The 25767-nt window shown below is 48.1% G+C and overlaps 1 protein-coding gene across 1 annotated transcript in view; it reads left to right on the top strand.

Annotated features, from left to right (window-relative positions):
- Positions 1-15481, top strand: part of LOC102240661 (chromosome unknown open reading frame, human C6orf89) — a 32702-nt gene extending 17221 nt beyond the window's left edge. The window contains exons 4-8 of the mRNA XM_005856721.2: positions 7149-7303; positions 7427-7566; positions 8763-8892; positions 11641-11764; positions 14313-15481. Coding sequence (XP_005856783.1) covers positions 7149-7303; positions 7427-7566; positions 8763-8892; positions 11641-11764; positions 14313-14407 — 644 coding nt within the window. The 3' untranslated portion in view covers positions 14408-15481. The remainder of the gene's footprint in view (positions 1-7148; positions 7304-7426; positions 7567-8762; positions 8893-11640; positions 11765-14312) is intronic.
- The last annotated feature ends 10286 nt before the right edge of the window (positions 15482-25767 follow it).

The raw sequence follows: 25767 nt of genomic DNA, 5'->3' as shown, positions 1-25767 counted from the left end.
ATACACACACACACACACACTTTTCTCCAGGTTAATAATCCGTGTAAAAGGACTCTTTCCACTCAGAAGTCCAGGGCATGTTATGGTTGTCCACAGCAAGCCAGCCTAAGTGTGTTTTCTTTATAAACAGCTCTCAGGCACCAGGACTCCTCCTGGCCGGCCTTGGCCACCGCTTTTCCACACAATGCCCAACTTGCAGAGAAGGCTGGGAGGTTACTGTTTCTGCCTTTCTTAACTCTGGGGCCATGTTTTGTCTCAGAGACTGTTTCTGATATCTCAAACTGAAATGATTCCAACTCATGGTGTGAAGTTGGAGTACAGGTCATGAGTTTTATTGAACTGTTATATGGGCATTTCACTTGTCTGTCATACCTTTATAAAATATAAAATAGCTAGTATAAGGAGGCTCTCTGGGGTAAAGAAGCCTTGGAAATTAAAAGGATGTTGCTGTCCAACTTCCACTGGCCTTTGTGTCCTGTGTTGCAAGAAGAGTGGGTGGAAACCGGGCTGGTGAGAAGTGAGAGGCGGGATGGCAGGTAGCTGTGGACTGGGCTGCCGCGATGGTCTGCTGTGTGCTGTTGGCTGCTTTCCAGGGTGGGACTTGCTTACTCTTTGGTGTGATGGCTCCAGCCAGTTGTATAGAGATTAGATAAAACCTCTTCAGATAGATGGAGGCCACGTTGGAGCCTGGGCACTGCTCTCTTTGCTGTTGGGGGATCTATGGCAAGGGGAGGAAGAACCCCAATTGTCCCCAGCACCCAGACACTTCACTGCCTGGCCATTCCTCAGTCCCTTACCACCCAATATAAGCGCATTCTTTATCTACCTTGGTGATCTCGAGGTTGCAGAGAAATCAAAAGTAGCTCTTCTTCTTTAGAGAGATTGAGAGAGAAACATTGATTTGTTGTTCCACTTATTTATGCATTCATTGGTTGATTCTTGTGTGTGCCCTGACCAGAGATTGAACCTGCAATCTTGGTGTATGAGGAAGATGCTCTAACCAAAGGAACTACGCGGCCAGGGAAGCAGCTCTTTCTGCTTGAAGTTTGGGCTCCTCTAATTCATATGGGTGGCATACGCTACCCCCTTTCAATGATTCTTTTCCCTTCTTCCTTTGCTGGCCACCAGCCTGGCCACAGTTCTCCGTTCTTGCCTCTGAGGTGACTGAACTCTACATTTCAAAGTTGACACTCAGCTTCATTTTTCAGTCTCCAAAGACATTTTTATTTGGAAAACACATAAAACACTTACATACAAAGACAATAAAGAGGTGTAAGATTTTCATGTTTTAAAATATACTTTTAATATCCTTGCCTCTATTGCTCTAACTCCTCCACTCAAACAACCCTGGTAATAATTTCTTTTCCACTGGTAATAATTTTATATACATCCTTGAGTTTTTCCATGGCTGTACAGATAGATACTTACTATACATAAATATAAAATGCTTTTTGGTTCGTGCACACAGAAAAAGGCTTATTTACCTATTTTTGGCCAGACACATTATATTGGTTTCTAAGGCTGCCATAACAAAATGCCGCAGGCTAGTGACTTAAAACAATAGAAATTCATTTTCTCACAGTGCTGAAGGCTACAAGTCCAGAATCAAGGAATCGGGAGAGCTATGCTCCCTCTTGAAGGCTCTAGGGAGGAATCTTTCTTCTAGTGTCTGGTGGTTACCAGCAATCCTTGGCATTCCTTAGCTGGGGTAGCTCTGCCTCTTCCCTCTGTGTGTGTGTCTGCGTATCCTCTCTTCTTACAAGGACACCATTTAGATCGGATTTAGGGCCCATCCAACTTCAGTTTGACCTTGTCTTAATTAATTACATCTGCAAAGCCCTTATTCCCAAATATGGTTACATTTTGAGGTTCCAGAGGACGTGAATTTGGGGGGGCACTGTTCAACCCAGTATATACATTTTTCAAGATTTCATATTATTTCATTCTGTGAATATTCCATAGTTAAACAGTTACTAGTGGCTATTATAAAAAATGGGACGTTCATATACAGTTACCTTTATACACATACACTATTATTGCTATAAGAGAGATTCTTGGAAGTGGAATGGCTGGATCAAAGGGCATGCACAGTTTACATTTTAATAAATACTAACTACCAAATCATCTCCATAAACTTGCATGTGTTGATCATCAACACTGGATATTGCCATTATTTTGCCAGTTAGAAAACTGAAGAATTGTATCTCATTTTAAGTTGCATTTCTATATTAATGGTGTTGGATGTCTTTTCATATGTTTTATAGGTCATTTACATTTATTTTTCTGTGGATTATGTGTTCATATTCTTTGCCCATTTAAACTTTTTTTTTTATCAAATAGGAGTTCATTATGTATTAAAGATATTAGTTTTTCACCTCTTATATTTCTTATATGCAAATACTGATTAAATCTGGCATCTTGCATTTTGACTTATGCCTTGCATAAGAAGCCTTTTTGGCTCTCCAAATTATAAAAATCATCTCATATTTTCCTCTAATTATTTTTAAAATTTTGTTTTCTCTATTTATATGTTTAGTTTATATAGAATTTATTTCAGTGTATAGTGAAAGGTAAGGATTAAACTTTATTTTCTTCCAAATAGGTAGCTGCTTGTCCCAATATAACTTACAGAATCCCTCCTATCGTCAGTGAATTAAGATTGACCTTTATCATGAATTAAATATTCTGGATCTCTTGCCACATTCTTTATTCTGTTTTATTAAGTTTTTTTGTCTGTTCCTTTATGGGATTATACAGTCGGTTCTCATTGTGTGCTGTAGTTATGTTCTGTAAAATCTCTGCAAACACTGAACTAGTGAATACTGACCCACACCCCCAGGGGAAATAGAGGCAGGTTCCTGAAGCCTCTGGCCACATCATCAGCTGATCAATACAGACCTTGTTTTCTGTATGTTTCTGTTTAAAGACACCTCATTTTACAATGTTGATTCACTAACCTTGAACTCAGTCAACAGCACTATAACTCTTGCCTGAACAAAGTTGATCTAACACATTTATTTTCTCTGGAAGGCACATCACAGCCTGTACTTAGGGACACTAGACAGTACTTTAGCACTTGGCTCAGGGGACATTTTTTTTATTATCCTTGCAAACTATTTTTTAGAGCAGTTTTAGGTTCACAGCAAAATTGAGCAGAAAGTACAGAGAGTTCCCCCACTCCTCTACTCCCCCACAGCCTCAGGGCCATTTTAAACAGTAAAATCTCTGATGAAAATGCAGAAAATGTGGCACTAAGTGAACGGTGAAAAGAACATGTGTTTATAGTGGGAGAGGTGAAACAGGAAGGAAGAGTGAGGCCTGGGCCCACCTCGGCTGGGAGTGCTGCTCTGCACCTGTGGGGGTGACTCGCAAGCCTTGGAGTCTCGCTTGGGTTACAAATATTAGGCCACAGGAGCCTGTGAGTTCTGAGGGTTGACTTTACTACTTTACTTACACTAGCTTTATAGAATGCCACTGTGCTGCTACATCTGGTAAAGCCATTCCCTCACAATGTTTTCTTTTTCAAGAATTTATTCTCTACAACTCGTACGATTCAATAGTAGACAGACAAATAATCCAATTTAAAATGGGCAAAAGGTTTGAATGGGCATTTCTCCAAAAAAGATACACAGATAACGAATATGCATATGAAAGATGCTCAACATCAGTAGCCATCATGGAAATGCAAACCAAACCACAGCGAGAAGGTACTTCACGCACACGAGGATGGCTGTAACAAAAAGATAGACAATAAGAAGTGTTGGCAAGGACATGGAGGAATTGGAACCCTCATCCATTCCTGATGGGAACGTAAAATAGCACAGCTGCTTTGGAACACAGTTTGGCAGTTGCTCAAAAAGTTAAACACAGAGTAAGCAAATGACCTAGTAATTCCACTCCTAGGTATGCACACGAGAACTGAAAACATATGCCCACCCAAAAATTTGCACACAAATGTTTATAAGAGCATTATTCATAATAGCCCCAGAGTAGAAATGTCCAGCACCTTACGGATGAATAAACAAAATACAGTCTACCCATATAAGGAATGCCACTCGGCAATAGACAGGCATGAAGAACTGATACGGGCTATCACATGGATGCACCTTGAAAACATTGCACTGAGTTGAAGGAGTCAGACACAAAATGTAGATTCCATTTCTGTGAAATACCAGAACAGGCAAATCCGTGCTCAGGGCTGGCGGGAGAGGTTGGAATGGGAAGGGACTACTAATAGCAGCAGCGTTTCTTTTTAGGGTGTTAGTTGGATGATGGTGTTGGTTACACACTCTATGAATATACTAAACACCACTGAATTGTACACTGTGAGTGAATTTTATGGTATGTGAATTAATCTCAGTAAAGCTGTTGTTTTAATATGGTATCTCCACAGAGAAAGCAAAATAGTGCCCTTTCCCTCCAGTCCTGCCTCCTCATGCCCCAAATGTGATGAGAAACCTTCAGGTCTCTGCCTTCTGTGCCGCTGCTCCCTCGGGGCGGAGCTCGTGGGCAGAGCCAGCCGCACAGACATGCTGTAGTGCTGCTTAGGTCTACAGATGGGTCATCCCTGACCGGGAGTCCCCTCCTCCTCCCAAGCCTTCTGCCTCCGTTTACACTCATTATATTTCACCTCTCATCACAGTACAACCCCCCGCCTAAAGGGGCAAAACCGAAGTGCAGCCCCGTCTTCCTCTTCCCAGCCCCCTCTCTAGGACCCAGCCCACTCACAACCAGAATAGCCTCCTGGGGCATCAGGAAGCCCCTCCTCACAGGCCTGTGATGGGTCCTTGTTTTGCTTTCAGTACAGCCACAAGTGCTTCAAGCTCTCCAAGCCCTGGACCCTCATTACCGCCTCCTCGGAGCCACTGTCCTCTTATCCCCCCAGCCAACCGCATCCTCTGCTCTTCCCACCACACTCTCTGCCTCACTGTCAGTGTGCTCAACTCCTCAATAATCATATGATACAAAGTGAACCCACAGCGCGTGAAAATGACTAGCATAGGGCCTGGCACTTTGCACAGTAGTTCCCTTTCCCCTCCCTTCCTCCCTCACAAGTGCTCTGGAAACTGAAATGCTATATAATTAAGACATGTTGTCATGATTATGTATGCCTCATGTATGTCCATTACCCAGAGTTCTTGTATGGTGGCAAGAATCCATCATATTGCCCTAGCTGGTTTGGCTCAGCAGATAGAGCGTCGGCCTGTGGACTGAAGGGTCCCGGGTTCGATTCCGGTCAAGGGCACATGCCCAGGTTGCAGGCACAATCCCCAGTAGGGGGGCGTGCAGGAGGCAGCCAATCAGTGATTCTCATCGTTGATGTTTCTAGCTCTCTCTCCCTTTCTGAAATCAACAAAAAAATATAAAAATAATAATAAAGTAAAATTGTTTAAAATAAAAGAATCCATCATATTTGGCCTCTGATAAGGAATATTTAAAAGTATTCCCAAAGGAAAAACAAACAAACAAAAAAAACACCTGTAACTTTGCAGCCTCCAGTGCCACCAAAGGGTTTCAGCTGCCCCGCAGCTCCCGGCGAGCAGTGCGGGACAGAGGCCCCTCGGGTAAGGGTCAGCAGTCCTCTGGTTGTGATCTCCCACAGGTGAGATGGGCGAGAAGGGGAGGTGGCAGCTGCCTCAAGGAAACGCAGGTTCTATCTGCCGGAGGTGGAGGGTGCCCGGGAGACTCGCTGAGAACACCGGCAGGCTTCCCCTGACAGGGCGTCCTCCACGCTGATATTGCTGCTGTAAGGAAACAAGGACAAAGCACTGCTGCGGCGACAACATACTGTGTGGCCAGGAGTCAGTCTCCCAGTGTGTCTGTCGGTGTGAAGAACTGACGGCACAGTTTAGCCACCTTGGCTTGTCTGCTGTCTTTGTTCTAGGCTCTCTCCTGAGTTGGTTTCCATTGGGTTTTAATCAGAAACCATCTGGTGAAACATTTTGGATTCAAATTAGAGTTTATCACAAACACATATCTCAGAGAACACGTGTAAAACCCAGAATGGAACAAAAAGCAAACAAGAAATAGTGCAGGAAGGTTGTAAACAGAGGCGTGCCGGAGGGAAGGAACAGGGGGAAACGGAGAAGCACTGTGTAGCAGCAGAGCCATCCCCTCAGGCAGGGGCCACCCAGCCCACACATCAGGGCCCGGGAGGGCACTCTTCCTTTGACCCACCTGCTGTCCTGGGGGTGAAACCATGGATAGTACCCCCTAGCTCCTTCTGAGCTGGGCCAGTCAATTCACTCTACTCCAGAGATGGGCCCAGGAATGTCCTGTCTCCCCTCCATCCCTTCTCTCTGCACTCTTCTCTCACTCCTCCTTCCTGGAGCCAGCCTGGCCTCCATTTGGGCTTGCGAACCAAGGGTCTAGGCCAGTGATTTGCAAATATCAAAAAATTTCTATATGTGACACGGCACCAGAGTTAAGTTAGGGTTTTTCAAAATGCTGACAGGCCGAGCTCAAAAGGTTCGCCATCACTGGTCTAGGCACACACCCAGAGTGCTGGAGAAGACACAGCGGGACTCATCACTGATGGTGGGACCCCTCTCTGCCTGCCCCTCTCCCGTGTGCTGTAGACGGTTCACATGTGTGGGCCCCAGGTTAGAAAATGGTGGAGGAGCCCTGGCCGGTGGTGCTCAGTGGGTAGAGCGTTGGCCTGCGGACTGAAGGGTCCCGGGTTTGATTCCCTGTCAGGGCACATGCCTGGGTTGCAGGCTCGACCCCAGTGTGGGGCATGCAGAAGGCAGCCCATTGATTCTCTCTTCATTGATCTTTCTCTCTCTCCCTTTCTCTCTGAAGTAAATAAAAACATATTTTTTAAAAAAGGGTGGAGGAACTACATCTCCACCCCATGCCACTGAATGTCTTCCTGTTCGGCTTCATTTGTTGGTTTGGCTTAGGAGATATGTGTACAGGTTAAAAAAATATTTCCCATACAGTGTAGAAGAGTCTGCAGGGAAAAGTACCTCTCCTTCCCGCGCTGTCTCCACCCCCCCCCCCCCCCCACCTCTGCTCCTTTTCAGAGGTTGCCATTGTCAGCTTTAAAAATTCTTAGTATATCTTTCCTTCCTACTTCATTGCTGGCCTATTGGATTTACCTGCTGTGTTCTTCCTGTATCTGCCTCCTCTGTCTCATCCTCACTCAGATTTTGACCCCTGGTGGACAAACGACCGTGAGCAGAATGAGTCAGACCCCATCCCTGCCAACTGCACTGGTTGTGCCCAGAAATTACCCCTCAAGGTAATGCTCCTGGAAGATGCCCCAAAGGAATTTGAGAGACTCCATCCTCTGGTGATCAAGGTGAGCTAGAGGCTGATTCTCCCACTGACTACCCTTTTAATGGCCAGAAACCGCCAAGCTCTGTGACATTCCTGGGAAGTAATTCTGTTGTTCTGCTTTGCTTTTGGTTTTGGCCTTGCCAAGACGGAACGGCCCCTGTTGTCGAAGGACATTCAGCACTTTTTGTGCCAGTACCCTGAGGTGACAGAAGGCTTCGAGGAAGGGATTTTCGCCAAGTGGTGGCGCTGCTTTCCTCACCGGTGGTTCCCATTCCCTTATCCATGGTGAGTGTCAAAAGGGCGCTTGGCCTGTGTGTATGTGGAAAGGGGCAGACCGAGTGTCAACACTGTGCAGATACCTGCAGTACCGTGCAAGTCAAAGAACACGCAGGAGCTCACAGTGGACAAACCAGTGATGAGAGATAAAGGGACGAGTGAAGAGATGTGTATGGAGGAGTGACAGCATGGGTGGACACCAGGGTTGCCTAATAGATTCATAGTTTACCTCTAGGTATGTGTTTAGCATTGTGTTTCTGTAGCGTGGGTCCTGGGTGTTGAGGGCTGAAGAGAGAGCATGAAGAATGGAAGGGAGGCTGCATTCCCCGGCACGCTCTGTGCCAGGCAGCCTGCCTTGGTGCGTAGTGTCTGTTACTCAGTGGTGATGCTCAGAATAGCTCTGGGAAGTAGGAATTGTCATTGTCACCTTTCAGATCAGAAAAGTGGCGATCAGAGAGGTTAAGTACCTTGCTTAAGGTCACCCAGTCGGGACTGAAACTCAGATCTGCCTCCCTGTTCCTCCTTGTGTCCTACAGAAGCCTCGGTCCATTTCTTGGGGTGCTGTCTAGAAAGAAACAGAAAGCCAGTTTCCATCTAGAAGAGCGGTTGCCAACCGGTGGTCCGAGGACCACGGTGGTCCCTGAGGTCCGGAAGGTTGGCAACCGCTGATCTAGAACCCTTCCACAGGGAAGGAGAACTGCTTTCAGGCTTTTTGTTGGATGATTTCTCGGTACTTCTGCTTTTCTTTAAATTCGCTGTTTCTTTCGTGATCAGTGACTCAGTTTAACAACCTAGTCAGGCTTCCCAGTGCATGGCGCTCCGCCTCCGGAGAAGGCTCACGATGTCTGCTGCTTCCTCCTCCCTTGGTCTCTTCTCCCACTTGGCTTGTTAGTACTTCAGTCTCTTTTCCAAGATAGAATGAATGGATTGTTTCTTTCCTTCCTCTATATGTTGTTTTAGCTGGATTGTATAAACACCCACCCACATGGACAAATCGTGGCTGTGGAGTTTATGTGTGTGCGTGTACATGTTACAGTTAATTGATTTGTCATGACTGTTCTTCATGGACCTAATACTTAAGATATTGTCCTGATATTTTTCCTCTTTACCCACCACCCACAGTTTTCCCACCCTGCTCAGCTCTATGTTAGTCGGAGGCTGGCTTGCCCAGTTTAATAACTTTTTTCTCTTCCAAACTTTTATAGGAGAAGACCTCTGAACAGATCACACATTTTACGTGAGCTCTTTCCTGTTTTCACCCACCTCCCATTTCCAAAAGATGCCTCCTTGAAAAAGTGCTTCTTTCTTCAACCAGAACCTATTGTGGGGAGTAAGGTAGGAAATTTTGAGAGCACTTAGATCCAGAACGTTCCTCCTTTGGGACCTGGGCCGATGACATAATCAAGGCCTTCCCTGCACATCAACTTAGGGGGCGAATTGCAGGGACACCCTCCCTGGTAGCCAGGAGACCGGGCAGCCTGCTCCTTTAGGAAGACATGCTATGGAGAGTCTGCCTCCTGCAAGTCTACCTCCCGCAAGCCACGCTTCTGCATTCAAGTACGTAGAACCCTGAGTTAGTCTGACTTCTCTACCTCAAAGTAGAAAGCAGCAACTATAAGAGAACAGTATGTAATTCCATAGTCCACGTCACTCATTTTGTAGATAAGGAAATTGAGCCCCAGTGAGAGTAAATGATCTGCCCAAGGACACAGCAAGTTAATAGGAGGGAACCCCCCCGCACTCCCAGGTTGGCTTTCCCCAGAAATACAGGAGGAACCTCAGCTAGAGAACTGGAGAAGCAGAAAGCTTGGGAGCATGGAGAGGTTTGGGGACTAAATGGTGGACGGGCATGTGCCCGAGGCAGGCAGCCCAGCGTAGAGGCCGTGCCTCTCACCCCAGCCCAGGGCCAACCCGGCCCCTCACTTCCCCCTCCACTGGCCTCCGCAGAGCTGTGCTGTGTGTATGGTGGCTTACTTGTCTCTGAGTTGGTCTTTTGTTGAGTCTCATTCCTGAGGAAGGTTTTTGAGCCTGGATTGGTTTGAAAGAATTAAAATCATGAATTTTTACTCTGTAAAAAAATTAAATTTCCCAAACCATGACCCCTACCAACTCTGGGTTGTGTCTTCAACCTCCTGATACTATTGGCTCCCAGTTTGCTGAATCGTGTTAAAGGAATTTCAAAGCCTAGAAAAACAATCACTGTGTCTAGAAGTGAGCTCTTCTGTCTGCCAGCAGCAGGGCGGAGGTGCTGGGCTCTTCCTTGATTTTAAAGACGTTTATCCTGTCGCTGGCTGGACTCGGGGCCCTCATATGATTTCATCTTCACAATTAGAATATCATCCTGGGGCGAGGGCCTTTATCTTTATCTTGCTTGTCCCACTTGAATCTAAAGTTAATGTCATCAGCCTGCTTAACAGGAACCCAAGGAGCCTAGGGCCTTTATCTTTATCTTGCTTGTCCCACTTGAATCCTGCTTAACAGGAACCCAAGGAGCCCAGCCAAAGTGGTAAATACAGAGTTACTCAGCCGCCTATCAGAGGCATCTTGTTATGGTTCTCAAGGATGTTTTGGGAAAGGGAGTGGCCCAAATAGGCAAAAATCCTGAGTCTGGTTTCTTGGAGCATCTGCTCCCCACCCTGGCCCAGGCTCACGACGGCCTTGTGACTCCACCCTGTTGTCCATGTCCCTGGGCCCTGGGCCTGGAAGCCCCATGTCTGCAGGAGCCTTGGGATACAGAAGTGGAGATTTGATTGTTAAGAGGCACTGAGGGAAGAGGTGAGGAGCTCCAGGTCCCTGCACCCCTTCCACATAGTTGCCCACAGCGGGCCTGCTCCACCCTGGTGTCTGCTGCTTCCCATCCTGGGTGTGGAGGATCATGGTCCCGCCCCCTCAGGCTTATATGAAAAGAAATACTAGCATATCCACCTGGTGTTGGTCTTCAGGGGTTTTTCAGGACTGCAGGTGTCAGCGCTTCTGCCGGGACCAGTCAGCTGCAGGCAGCTCAAGACACCAGCCCTCCCTAGTCCTCCTCCTGTCACCACAGCAACATTTGGAATGGCTCTCGTGTGGCCATGGAATCAGTCATGGCCAGGGCATGGGGGAGCAACAGGGAGACCAGGGTTGGGGACAAGAGAAGATGGGCCAAAATCTAAGACTCTGGAGGCCCTGAGTGGTGAAGAGGAAAGTCAGACTTCGGATCCCTGCTTTCTGTGGGCATCTGGAGGGTTTCCCAGACGGGCAGGACTGGGAGGGGAGGCTAGGGGTTCTCTCTCACCTAGGTGAGCGAGATCAGCCTCTCCCTTTGTCCTACTTCCTGGCCCAGGGTTTGCAACTGTGCCTGGCACCCAGCAGGGAGCATGCCATGCCTGTGGGTGGCAGTAGTGCTCCCTCAGAAGTGTAGCCATTGCCTCCAGGTGCATAACCTGGTGGCCTCCTTGGTTTTCAAAATCAGAGGCCAATCTTACTGTCATTAGCTTTCAATCAGTAGCATGACATATCTCCTCACATGGATCTTGCCAGAAAGTGTAAACTTGAACTTGCCACTCTTTGATTCTCATCAAAACCCTGGCAGTAAGAAGGAATATTCATGGAGCATTGCCCAAAGGATATGTAGATATCTATTAGTTTAAAAGTCTGCATCAAACTAGTCCCTCAGAAGACTTCATTCTTAGACCAACATGTATTGGCTTTTGCTAGACTTTCGTAAAACTGCAGTTAGATGTTTTGCCTTTGACCTACTTTGAAGCTGTGACTAGAAATAGTTGTAAATTATGAAGCTTGTGCCAGTTCTATGATAGGGCGATTGTTGAGGCCCCACTTAATTACAGTGTCTCTGTAGAAGCTATTAGGAGCGATGTTTACCCTGGTCTCAGTACTGAGAGATGCCATGCTTTGGAGAAACTAGTTTGTTTTCGTCTTTTGGACGTAATTGTGAATTGTGTTACTGGTTCTGTTTTCCTTTTAGCCTAGGCTGCTAGGGAACACAGAGCCATGTGTGTATGGATGTTTGTGTGTTAGTCTCCCACACCCCCGGGTTTTACTTTGTTTTCTTTTCCTTCCTTTTCTGCCCTGTGTTTCCTCCAGATGCATAGGATGCATGACCTGTTCGCCCTTGGCAGCGGAGAGGCCATGCTGCAGCTCATCCCGCCCTTCCAGTGCCGGAGACACTGCCACTCCATGGCCATGCCGCTGGAGCCCGGCGATATCGGTAGGTGGAGCCCAGGAGGGCAAGGTCGGCCCCGGGATCTTTTTAGTCTTTAACTCAAAAAATAGTGTAAGAGTTAAATATTGCCTTCACAAAGATCAATTAAGTAGAGTGAAGAATAGCATTTTTTACTAACAGGGTCAATATTTATGCTTAAACGGAACAACTAATGAGAAAATGTGGCAGAAGGAAAGGTCTTGTATATTCATGTAGAATATACGTGTCCAAGTTAGGAAGGGTTATGCCAATATCGAGAGCAGGCCTTTATTTTCCAGCTGAGGAGAGAGACCCAGAGAGGAGAGGGGACGCGCCAGGGCCCCTCGGTCAGTTAAGCAACGAAAGCCTCGAGTTTCAGTGTCTCGTTTAGCAGTCAGGTCAGGGGAGGTTCAATTCCAGATTCGAGGAAACCCCTTTCGGTGCCGTGTTGCTAATATAACAATGCAATGCAAGCAGCATGTAAGGGCAGCAGCCGCACAGGCAGTCTCACCTCCCGGGTGAGTTCCACAGGCAGCTCACAGCCTCACAGCCATGACTCACCCTTGGCTCCATGATTTCCCAACTGTGACTTGTTCTGTGCATTATATTCTAGAAGTTGGTTCCAGGGAAACAGGTTTAAATCAACTGCTGTCAGTAGCAATCAGTGTGACTGTAGAGTTTTCTTGGCAGAAGCAAATAAATGAGCAAGTATCCCATTGCTCTCCTGTCTTTCCTGCCTCGCAAAACCTAGGGGAGGCCTGGAGTCCCTGGCAGAGCCCAGACTGGACTCTCAGTTGATTTCTTTAATTTACCTTTTCAAAAAACCCGGGCCCAGAAACCTCACCTCTTTTGGAGGAAGGGTGCACACTGTGAAGTGTGCCAAGTTTTAATCCAAGTTACATAACTTTGATTTCAGTTTAGAAATGGAAAAATAAAAATGCACAAATTAACCATTGTCTGATGATGGAGCACAGCTGGTCTGGCCCCTGGGAATTTCTGCAAAAAGGAAGATTCTTGTGTGGAAAGTGTTCTGGACCTATTTTCCTGTGGTGGAGTGACGTGACGGCTGCACAAGCCTGCACGGCATGGCACTGGGAGTGTGTAGTTGTGCATTCAAAGTCCATCTTACACTCTACAAATTCTGACAGTTCAGACAACTGCAGAAACACCTTAGTTATCCAAATCCCAGGCCTCCGGCTCCCACAGCATCTAGAATGCCAGCTATAGAGTGAGGGGAGAAGAAAGAATGGGTGCCTGACAGAGCTCAGAGAAGCTTTGAGCAGCAGGTCCAGTGGGCATAGTCCAGACTAGCTGAAATCCAGAGCCAGTGCCTGCCGAGCTGTGACTGGCAGCCACAGACCAGGAGGAAAGGAGCCCTGAGGTTGGCAGTGCCCACGAAAGGCCAGCCGCGTGACGGATGTGGAGAAGGGACAGGAGACAGACGAGAACAAGAGAAGAGGATGTGCCTGGGAGAAGGCAGGGAGGACAATGGGCACCTGAGCAGTGGCAGCTACAGATGCCTGGCTGCAGCCGCCTCAGTTACAAGTGAGGACCCAAGAGCAGGCCCCACTGTGGAGGGTTGAGGACAGGTGGCACCTTGAGCAGCTCAGGGACCCTTAGGAATGGCAGCGTGACAAGCAGCTTCTGTGCTTTTTGACATAAGCATTGTCCTGTGAAGGTTGAGGGGAGGGGACAAGGGTACAGAAACCTGTGAGAGGGGTGTTTCCAAGGCTGACGTAGGGGTCAGGCGCTGTGAGCCTGCACCCGCCGGACTGTCCAGTCTCTGCTCACAGTGAGCTTTCCTGACTCCCCAGGCGGAGGCTCGGGTCTGCTGGGGCCCTCCGTTTACAGAGGAATAGGGCACATCAGACTCTAGGAAATGTCCTTCCAGAGAGTACTGGCGTGGTCAGGGTTTGAGTCACCTTTCCGCCCACTCAAATGATTCTGATCAGTGTTTCCTAAGGAGTTCTTCCGGTCACTCAGGACCGGTAGGAGCAGGCGCCCCCCCGGGAAGGCCCGTGGCAAATGGGTCCTTTGGTCAGTAGACTTTGGGAAACGCCGGTCTTGTCAATACATAGTGCACATTATGTATAAAAGGCTCCGAAAAGCCCTGGAGGAATCTAGTGTTTCTCAAACTTACTTGGCCACAGAACCCATTTTCCTTGGACTTCTTACAGGACACACTTTAGGAAATGCTGGGTTGGGTCAATGTTGGGTAATGAGGCCCTGTTGTAGATATCTCAGGAAAATTGAGCAGGGGACCCCTCCCCCTCAGCCCATCCTGTCTTCTTGCTGAAAATGATGAGGTCAGTTTGCAGGAATTGATGCCCAGCACCAGCTCATCAGAGCACCTGCCGATGTGAACCTGTGGGATTGGCGTTCAGTCCCCAGGTGAGGGCAGCAATGGAGCTGGTTCCGAGTGGCTCCTGGTGGGTGTCAGGTTACAGGAAGATTTATAATAACTGGGCATATTTAGGCCAGGAAGGCCTGAAAGACCTTCAGAGCGAGATTCGCCTGCTTTGCAGGTGTGCCCAGGCCCTGACGTTCACAAGCTTCTGTTGCTGTTACCCTGCAGGCTACGCTGGTGCCGTCCACTGGAAGGTCTACATTGTAGCCCGAGGGGTCCAGCCGTTGGTCCTCTGCGATGCAACCACCCTCTCAGAACCGTAGGAAACAGGACTGTGCCGAGGAACGGTTCTGAGGTGAAGACCGGATCGAAAGGAGGAAATAATTTTTTTAAAAAAACAATGAAACCACTTTCCAGGGGCTGGTTACTTGGTTCCCTGCCCTGTGCATGCGTGTGTGAGCCAGCTGTGAGCCAGCTGAGGGCCAGCGCCCGGCGCTCCCGCTGCTGGGCCAGCACTCTCCAGTACCTCTCTGGGAGAGACTGGGCTCCGCCAGGTCTTTTGGCCCCGCAGCCTCAAGGCCACGCTCCCAGGGAGGAACTGATGGTGCCTCCCTCACGTGCACAGCGACCCCCTCTGCTGGCCCGACTTCAGAGCCATCCTTTTGCAGCTGGGCCTGCGTGTCCGTCTTCCTGGCCACACCACCCTGTACTGTGTTAGGAAAGCCATGGCTGATGAAAGAAGTCATTGCTGTTTCCCAAACAGAATGAACCAAGAACCACTGAGAAAAGATCAAACAACCTCAAACTGCACTCAAGAAGTGAACTTTCCCAGGGTCCGCGGCTCTCGGTGTCTCAGCGATGCCAGACTGAAGTTGATTATAATTGAAATGGTTACTCCTGAAGTCATACTTTTCTCCATTTTATCTTTTGGCTCTCCCCGCCTTCTCCTTCCCTCTCCCTCGGCTGCCTGGCTGGTTTCTTGGCACTTAGGCTGCTGGTCCCCCTCCCTTGACGGGCCAGAGCCCTTGCCTGCTGAGGCAGCACCATTGCTGTGGGCTGTGTTGCTCTTACCAGTGTCTTCAGAGGGGGATGAGCTAGATGCTGGCCGGGTGGAGGGTGCCTCCCGGGCCTGATCTTTAGGGTCTGACTACAGGGAAGATGTTTTACAGATGTGTTAAGCTGATGTAATGTGGTTGGGGAAGGAATTCCAGACCCAAAGTGTTTGCCAGCTGGGTGTGCAACTCTGTGATCCTGTGTTACAATGATCTGTCTCTGTACTGGAAACAAGGTGAGGTTTTTACTTTTTGTAACAATATAAAGCTGTATGCTTTTGACTGAATAATTCACTATGCTCATTGTTTCCCTTAAGTGCTGTATTAATCAAATCATGTAAATTAGGATGGCTCTTCTCTTGTTTCCTTTGATACCTCTGGGTATCTGGTCATGCCAACACCACTGCGAAGAAAAACAAAGCACACTGTGGCCCCTAGTCCTGAAAGGCAGAAAGTGAATGGGCACAGGAGTGTCTGTGTCAGTGACGGGCCAGGCGGACAGTGGTGAGGGGAGCGGGTGACCCCTCTCGGACCCTCTGCATCCTCTGCCGCCCGCACCTGCCCCAGGCCCTCTGTGTGTCTCAGAACCACCTGTCTGTGGGCTTGTCAAGGACAAGCGGGGTTCACGGAGCTCAGGGTGGAGACACAGTCTCCTCTGGAGGCTTCAGCGAAACTGGGATGAGTTGTACCTGAGGGAGTTCTCTGTGAAGGAGTCAGCGCCTTGTGTTGATTAATGCAGGAAAAACAATCTTTCTGTCCATGTGAAAGTCACGCTTGCTAAGCAGTGGTTTGAAGAGGTTTGCAATCAGGGGGGCACGTAGAACCAGCTTTGTCCAGCCTTTCGAGCCTTTGCACGTCCTTATCTGCCCACTTGGGAGGGAAGGATTGGACGGACGTAAACAAGCTCTTGAGAAGCCGCTCAGTTTCCCTAAATGATGCCCTTCGGGCTAAGGAAAGGGAGGCTTCCTTAAGTGCAAAGCAGCTGTTTTAATGGTTGAGATTTCTGTTTCATTTTTATGAATTACCCTGTGTTCCTTCCCCTTTTACTCCTGCTCTTCACACCTTAAATGTTCAGAAAATTCCCACTTCAGCTCAAAACTCTGAAAGCTAAGAAACCCTTGCCCGTGATGGTGCTCCGCGGCACCCCTGGGAAGTCCTCTCCGCCTGAGTGTGTGGCTCTGCTAAGTGGGGACGTGTGCATGTGCTACTCATTTTATTAAAATCGGTCCCGTTCGGAATTGAATGTAAATTTCAGAGGAGAAATTCTCGAGACGGTTTCTGCTCTTAATTGCTGAATATATACAAACTAGAGGCCCGGTGCACGAAATTCATACACGAATAGGGTCCCTGGGCCTGGCTGGCGATCAGGGCTGATCAGATTCCCCGCCTCCCTGCCTCTTCCTTCCCTTGCCACCCACGCATGCACCACCGCAGGGTTCCCCTCCTCCTTCCCTCACTCCCTCAGCGCCCCGCCCACCATGTTCCATACTGCCCTCTGGTGGTCAGCACGTCATAGCGAGTGATTGAACTCCTGGTCAAACTCCCAAGAAGACACTTTGCATATTAGCCTTTTAAATATATAGACTAGAGGCCCGATGCACAAAATTTGTACAAGGGCCTTGGCCCCAGCCCCCACCCGCTGCCACTGTGGCCGGGGGCCTCTGCCATGGCCCCTGCCCGCTGCAGTTTTGTCTGGAAGGAAGGACGTCTGGAAGGAAGGACGTCTGGAAGGATGTCCAGTCTAATTAGCATATTATGCTTTTATTATATAGACTAGAGGCCTGGTGCATGAAATTCGTGCACTCGGGGGCAGTCCCTCAGCCCAGCCTGTGCCCTCTTGCAGTCTGGGAGCCCTCGGGGGATGTCTGACTGATGGCTTAGGCCCGCTCCCCACAGGGATGTCAGTTGGACATACTTAGCGCTGTCACGGAGGCAGGAGAGGCTCCTGCCACCACCGCTGTGCTTGCCAGCCGTGAGCCCAGCTTCTGGCTGAGCGGCACTCCCCCTGTGGGAGCGCACTGACCACCAGGGAACAGTTCCTGTGTTAGCGTCTTCCCCCTGGTGGTCAGTGTACACCATAGTGACCGGCCATTCTGCCTTTCAGTCTATTTGCATATTAGCCTTTTATTATATAGGATAATTTGCCTTCTTCTCAAGGTAGCTCTGCTAAGCCAGACCTACCACTGACCAGTCCTATAGGAATGGCTGGGAGGGCGGGGATGCCAGCCTGCCCTTCCTGATTCTCCGAGGCTTATGTGAGGTGCTGTGGGCCTTCCCTGCTCACCTCGCTCTCAGCTCCTCCAAGGAAGCAGCCAAAGGCCCTCCAGGTGACCCAGTGTGGGAAAGGGTCATCTAATGAGGAAGCAGGGTCAGGGGAACCACCTGACCAGCTCCCACCTCCACCAACTGAGAACAGAACCATAGGGCTCCAGGAGGGGGACTTGCTCGTAAGTTTGTTGGGTGCTTACCAAGAGGTGACGTGACCTCCACACATGGGTTAGGCTTCCTTTTTTATAGGTCCCGGAGCACAGACTTGGGAGGAAGGCTGCGTAGACACCAGATGCCTGAGGGCAAGTACTAAACAGACTGCACCTCTCCTTCCCTACTCCCTTTTCCTCTGAGGGGAGGGGAGAGTCACGGAATAACGGTTTATGAAAACAGTATCTACCGTCTAAACCAGTGGTTCTCAACCTTCCTAATGCCGCGACCCTTTAATACAGTTCCTCATGTTGTGGTGACCCCCAATTTCATTGTTACAAGTTGAACATAATTAAAGCATAGTGATTAATTACAAAAACAACATGTAATTATATATGTGTTTTCTGATGGTCTTAGGCGACCCCTGTGAAAGGGTCATTCAACCCCCAAAGGGGTTGCGACCCACAGGTTGAGAACCGCTGGTCTAAATGGTCTATTAAATTAAATAGGCGGATTTGGGCTCATTTTTAAAAGACAGGAGCCAGTGACATTTGTGTAGTCCACGGTCTCTTTTAATGGTAACTCAGTCCTGTAAAGTAAGGATTAGATCCTCATTTTACAAGTAAAGAAGCCGGGGCTTAGAGCAGTTACGTACTGGCGGGTGGGCAGTGGGCTCCGCAGCATCTTCTCCCACCTCAGCGCTGCGCGGTGCCGGGAGGAAGCGTGCTGGACCCTCGTGAGCCCCCAATGGGGAGGAGGGCTCGGGATGGGGTCCGCCAGCCGGGGGCGGGACTCTGGGGCATTTGTTTTTAAAACTGTTTGGACTGAAATGGAGGAGAGAATCTAACCAGATGACTTTTATAAAAAAGTCTTTCACTTTTCCCTCCCCGTTTGAAAACTCAGTGTCCAGCCATTTCCCCGTCACTCCTCATTTCCAGATGTGTGACCAGAAGAGGGACTCTGCCCAATTCCAGTTGCGGGTCCCCTTGGAGCTTACATAACTTGTTTTTCAGTCCTGTTTTCTATTCCTTTCTCCTCAAATCCAGCATAGGCCCAGTGTAGGAGCAGTTGTTTTAACAAAACCCCAGTCCTTCGCTGCAGGTGCTGGCTTGCCGTTTTACTGTCGCCTGGATGCGTTTGCTCATTCACCAGGGGCTTCCGCAGGGAGCACTGGAGACCCAGAGCGGAGCTCGCTCTCCTCTGCTCCTGCCAGCAGGAAAGCCAAGCGTCGGGAGGGGAAGCAGCGAGCCTGGTTGCGTGGACAGAGGCCATCTTGTCTGCCTCTGTGAACCCGGCAGTGAACAGAGGGGTCTGTTGGGCATTTGAGTTCTGACTGTGGAGGAGGAATTCTCCTGAGTTCACAAGGCCCACTCTCGTTCACTCAGTGGCGCCCTGTCGCCCACTAACCCGTGAGGGAGGGCGGGCGGAGATGGGCTCTGACGGAGTGAGTGAGGCGAGATCCCTGCACATCTGGTGTACGGAGCCGATGTGCGTCAGGGTCGGGAGGCTGGGAAGGCCACCTGCTAGGGAGGGTGCCCTGAAGCACCTGGAGAATGGGAGGCTCTGGGAATGCGCTGTGTCGCCATCGGCATGTGAATTCCTGGCCGCCTCACCCCCTGCACCCTCTACCCCATATCAGCAGCATCTTCCACAAAAGCATCTCAGAGAGGACAGACAGGTGCTCCCCCCTCGCCCCATGTCCAAAACCCCCCACTCCCCAGGGCACAGCGTGACTTCAAGTGCTGGCCTTGGCGGGAAGCCTCCAGCCGCTGTCCGCTGCCAGGCCCCAGCCTCTGGGTTCCCGGCCCGCATAATTTAAGCATTAGAGCTCAATGCGTCTGTCATCCTCCTCTCTCTGGAGACGTGGAGAGTCCAGACCTTTAGGTGGGTGGGGAGAAGAAATGCTGCACAAGTCCAGGCCGCACACGGGGTGGGGGGTGGGGTGGCTGGCGGGGATTTCACCGGTGCTGCGGGCGTCCAGCCAGGAGGAGCCCACTGCAAGCCCGGCACGGTGTCCCAGCCTTCAAACTCCAGCGACCTCTTCAGAAACAATCCGTCCATTTGGCGATGAGAACTGAGGACAGGATCTGACACATGGCCTTCCCAGGGGGAACCCCCAGTCTCACCCCAGGCAACTTTCCTTCCAAACTTCTTTCTGTGGTTCTGCCCTCAGAAAACGCTCCCTCCTGCGGGAAGGTCAGTAACAGGCCTGGGGCAGGGAGACTGGGAGGCAGAGGTAAGCCCGAGCCCCGCTCAGCCTCCTCCTGCCGTCATCACGCCATCACACCATCACGTCACCGTGTCACACGTCATCACAGACAGAAGCCGGCAGCGCCAGGGTGGTGGGCCTGGGTGGGCTGGGAGCAGCAGAACACAGGCTCCTGCCCCAACCACTCGTGCTCTTGAGTGGTCTAAGCTGTTACTATGCGCTCAGTACAGAACATTGACTGTAACTTAATGTACTGTGAGCTTGGAAGACTTCCACCATGTGAAGAATGTACGTAACAAAGGTGTTTTACTTCTTGCAATTAAAAGTGTGTATGTGGGTTGATAACTTTCCTGTACTTGTCATTCTTTAACTCTCCCATTTTCTCTTTTCCCATAACTCAGGAGACTTCCAGTCATAGCCTACTCCTGAGGCAGGCCTCAGGGCTCCTCTGTGGGCCCCCGGCCCACCTGGCCTGGGTCCCTTGATGTTCTCACCCAGCTTGTACTCATTGGTATTCACAGGCCCTTTTTTATCCCTATTCCCGGCCTTTGTCCACCAGGCCTTGCAATCTGCTGTTGCCAGGAATCCTCAGGCCTGCAATACCTTCCCGTGTCCCTGCACTTTGCCCAGAGCTCACAACAGGAGCCCTGGGTGCCTTTTTCCTTCTCACCTGCTGGCTGCACGCAGCCCAGGCCCCTCACGGGTCGCCTCCCTGGACGTGCTGGGCCCTTGCAGGAGGACAGCCAGTGCCCTGGATGGTTCACCCCAGCTCCCAGCAGATTGGGCCACTCTCAACACACTCAGGGAAGATTTGATTAAGTCATCTTTGCCTGTGCATGCTTTTTAGTAATTTTCTACATAGTTTTACATAAATGCATGAATATAATCATTTCTTATATAGTGTTTAGTGTCCTGCTTTATGTTCCTCCCTTACTTGCTGGACCTTCCTCACCCCAGTCTCCCTCCCCTGGTCAGGTAAATGTCATGTCTACACTGCCATGCTCTGCCATGCTCCTCCAGGCCCTCGTAATCATACACCATAAGGCATTTGTCATGGCTTTACCCAAATGGGATCATATTATAGGCACTTGATGTTTCTTGCTTTTTTTTTTTTTTTACCAACTGTTGCTTTCATGGATCATGCCTCTGGTGTTGTATCCAAAATGGCATCTTCATACCCACGGTCATCTAGGTTTTCTCCTATGTTCTATTCCAGGAGTTTTATGGTTTTGCATCTTACATTTAGGACTATGATCCATTTTGAGTTACTTTTTATGAAGAGTGTATGGTCTGTGTCTACATTCATTTTTTTGGCATGTGGATGTCTAGTGGTTTCATCGCCATTTGCTGAAAAAACGTGTGCTCTGTGGTATTGTCTTTGCTTCTTTGTCAAAGACATTTATGTGGGCCTCCGTTCTGTTCTATTGATCTTTAAGTCTCTTTTTTTAATCCTCACCCAAGGATATTTTTCATTTGATTTTTAGGGAGAGTGGAAGAGAGAGGGAAAGACAGAGAGAAACATTGATGTGAGAGAGCACATCAATTGGTTGCCTCCTGCACAAGCCCCAACCAGGGCCTGGCCAGGAAGGAGCCTGCAACCAAGGTATGTGCCCTTGACTGGAATCGAACCGTCCGCAGGCCAACGCTCTACCCACTGAGCCAAACCGGCTAGGGCAGTGATGGCCAACCTATGACACGCGTGTCAGAGGTGACATGCGAACTCATTTTTGTGGTTGATTTTTCTTTGTTAAATGGCATTTAAATATGTAAAATAAATATAAAACATATAAATCTTTGTTTTACTATGGTTGCAAATATCAAAAAATTTCTATATGTGACACGGCACCAGAGTTAAGTTAGGGTTTTTCAAAATGCTGGCACGCCAAGCTCAAAAGGTTCGCCATCACTGGGCTAGGGCGATCTTTAAGTCTTGAAGTCGGGTGGTGTCAGTCCTCCAACTTTGTTCTTCTCCTTCAATAATGTGCTGGTTATCTGAGGTCCTTTGCCTCTCCATATAAACTTCAGAATGTTTGTCTCTATTCACAAAATAACTTGCTGGAGTTGTCATTGGGATTGGCTGAATCTATAGATCAAGTTGCATCCAGGTTGTTTTTAATTAGAAGTTATAATTCCTATCCCATGTAATATTTGGGGATTTTAATATGTCCTTTTTGCTCAGTTTGATTACCAGTTTACTAGTGCACATTCCTCCACGTGGCATGTGTCCTTTACTCTTTCTTTTTTCTTTTTTAACTAGAGGCCCGGTGCACGAAATTTGTGCATGGGTAGGGTCCTAGGCCTGGCTGGCGATCAGGGCCAATCAGGTTCCCTGCCTCCCCACCTCCTCCTTTCCTCGCTCCCTCAGCGCCCTGCCACCGCCTCTGGTCATCCACCATGTTCCAGGCCACCCCTTGGTGGTCAGCACATGTCATAGCAAGCAATTGAACTCCTGGTCTCGTGGTTGAACTCCCGAGGGATCACGTTGCATATTAGCCTTTTATATGTATAGATAAGTCTAAGTGTTTTACATGTCTAGAGGGGCCCGAGTTTTAGCTTAAACTGTATCTCCTATTAGGATTAAGACTTCTGGAGTGCACCTGTGGAACTGGTGAACCATGCTGGCGAGGGGGCAGAGAGAGAGAGAGCTGGCAGAAAAACTCTGGCTTAAAAACAACAATGACAACAGCAACAGCAAAAAACCCTGATACAGCCTTACAGCCTAGTTTTGAGGATTTGGTAAGGGTAGAGCTGCTCAATGCGAATTAAGACTTATTCCACTACAATGTAGTGAGACATGGGGCACAATGCTTTGGAACCCCTTTAACGGAGTATTTAACAGATTTTACATAGAAAGAGAAATAAATGCAATTACTCATTGTGAGAAAACCCCAAACAACTCGGGGAACTTAGCTGCCCAGAAGTGATGATGATGGTGGTGCTAGGCAGGGGCTAGGAAATGCGACAGACCAAGCAGAAGTACCACGGGCACCTGGCTGACGTGGCGTTTCCTGACAAGGGCAACAACACTCTGGATGCAGCAACATGTGAATGATATGCAGTTCCCAGAAAAAAAAAGGACCAGGGCAAGAAAAGAGGAAAAGTACTATGCTTGGCAAATAATGGCTACAGCCGAGGAGCCTGGTTCACAGGGCATGTGTAAGAACTTTATGAGAACTTCAGATCTGTGCACATGCATCGGGGCCCAGGAGCCTTCGGAACATGATGACTAGTGTATATGCCACACCATTTGTACCTGCAGCCGGGTGAGGTCTGGGGGAAACACGGGGAACACTTGTGACTCATGAATTTCATAAATTTATTCTTGATTCATACTCATCTTTTAACCTGCACATTCTTCAGTTACTTTCATTAGCTGCCACTGCTGAGTTACTCTCTTGAAATACCACAGATGTAGATATTAATGTATTCTTTGAAAATTGTGCTTATTCTTCAATGGAAAGGACTAGTATTTTGATAATTTAATGAGAAATTTCATTCCAAAGAGCAATCCCCTGTATCAGATTCCATAAGCCACGTGTCATCCTTACCTAGAATTTAAATGAGAATCATTGCTTTATATTAACTTAAACTTTATCTTGGGGGAAGGAATCATCTGATAGACTAACTATATGTTTGAGGAATAATGCAAAGTCTTTCCTAATAAGCAATGCTTAGAGTAATGACAAATATTTCACTTTGCTTTCATTGAGCCTATTTTTATTCTTTTTAAAGGACTTTTGTCATGGAGTCATAGAACTGAAAACACCTCCATATGTCGTATAATCTGTCCTCCCGCCTTCACACAGATGGTGGTCTAGCATGCTTCAATATATCTTCAGGGATCCCTTCTCGCTATGCTCAGGCCAGTGTCAATAGTAAAACTTCCCATGCGCGGAGAGAAAACACAGCCTCCTATACCCTGTATTGCTTTTAGATCCTAGAAGTCTTTTTGGTATTCTGTTATTCCTCTGTTTTGCTTTCCCACTGGTGAGAATGGACATTCCAAGAGAAATAGTTTGTGAGACAGGCCACACTTGGGGAGAAAGGGCAATAGAAATTTTTGTGCACCGGGCCTCTAGTGTATATATATATATATTTTACTGGTTTTTAGAGAGAAAGGAAAGGAGAGGGAGAGAAGGAGAGAAACACTGATGTGAGAGCACAACATTGATTGGCTGCCTCCTATATGGTCCCCTGCTTGGATTGAGCCTACCACCCAGGCATGTGCCCTTGACAGGGAATTGAACCAGCAGCCTTTAGTGCATGGGCCGACGCCCAACCAACTGAGCCACACGGGCCAGGGCTACTCTTTCTTAACAAATGAAACTGACAAGCCCCTAGATACCATGTTGAAGACAGATGTTTCACTAGTCTATCTTTTTCTCAGAATAATGACTTATTTTTGTAAAAAATGATACATTCTTCTTGTAAGAATTGAAGATAGTTTGGGTGATCTTATGAAAATCTCCACTCAGAGATAACTACTAACATTAGGTGAACAGCATTTTAGGCATCTCCAGGATCTTTCTAGCTAGAACAGATAGAAATGCTTTTATTAAAATGGGACTAGTCATGCTGTTTTAAAGAATAAAAGTACTAAATCAATTTTATGTGAATAAGAAAACGAAATAATATTAGTTCCTAAAAGTTATCTCTGAAGTTAAGATCGTGAGAAACATTGAAACTAGAATTCTTAATAAGGTTTCCTTTTCATTTTTTAATTTATTGATTGATTTTTTTGAGAGGGGGGAAGGGAGAGTGGGGGAGGGAGAGAGAAACATTGATGTTGTTCCACTTATTGATGCAGGTATTGGTTGATTCTTGTATGTGCCCTGACCGGGGATAGAACCCACAACCTTGGTGTATCGGGACAATGCTCTAACCAACTGAGCTCCCTGGCCAGAGCTAGGTTTCCTTTTTAGATGCCATGGTTCAAGGCTCTGAAGATGAGGAAATTGTCTGCTCTTTCTCCCGCCTTATCTCTTCCTCTATTTCCCAACTTGTATTAATTATACCTACTAGTATATTGATTTTTGTCACTATCTGCGTTTTCTTCTCTGAAACCATAACTCTCATGGTTATTTAGCCTTCATTTTATGTTTAAACTGATGTGTGACCCACCACCCCTACTGTCACCATCGCTTCTTCACTCCTGAGTTGTTTTTGAATTCTTGGTTGCTGAATTGCATCATTAAGTTTCCCAGGATGGGCCATGAATGCTGCCTGCTCCGTGTGCGAGGATGCTCTGTGCGTGCAGCTTGGCTGAAGAGAACGTGCTGCTTGCATCACACTTGGTTTGGCTCAGGACTTGAGAGACATTTCTCCATTGTCATTTGGCAACAGTGACTGTTGGTGGGGACAAGACAGGCCAGCCTGACATCCCTTTAAAATGAAGGTGATTTGTGCTCTCTTTTGTTCTTTTTTCTTTAAAAAAATAATCTGTATGCCTGAAGAATTTTCTTTCTTGTTCTTTATCAGTTTTTCTTGGAACAAGATGTGGCTTTTTTAAAAAAATCCTCACCCAAGAGTATGTTTGTTTGTTTTAAATATATTTTTATTGATTTCAGAGAGGAAGGGAGGAGAGAGAGAGAGAGAGAGAGAGAGAGAGAGAGAGAGAGAGAAACGTCAGTTGCCTCCTGCATGCCCCCTACTGGATCGAGCCCACAACCCAGGTATGTGCCCTTGATCAGAATCAAACCTGGGACCCTTCAGTCTGCAGGCTGACGCTCTATCCAAGCTAGGGCTGTTTGTTTTTTTTTAAGAGAGAGAGGAAGGGAGAGAGAAAGAGGGAGAAACATCCATCGGTTGCCTCCCGTACACGCCCTGACCAAGGATAGAACCCACAACCTAGGTATGTGCCCTGACTGGGATTCAAACCCACAACCTTTTGGTGTAAAGTTATGCCCTTTTGAGTTGCAATTCCATTCTTTTTCTATTTTTTTTAATCCTCACTCAAGGATATATATATATAATTAGAGGCCCAGTGCACAAAAATTTGTGCACT

Source organism: Myotis brandtii, unplaced genomic scaffold, assembly GCF_000412655.1.
Source record: "Myotis brandtii unplaced genomic scaffold, ASM41265v1 scaffold1041, whole genome shotgun sequence".
Classification (NCBI taxonomy): Eukaryota; Metazoa; Chordata; class Mammalia; order Chiroptera; family Vespertilionidae; genus Myotis; species Myotis brandtii.
This window is presented reverse-complemented; position numbering and strand designations above follow the sequence as displayed.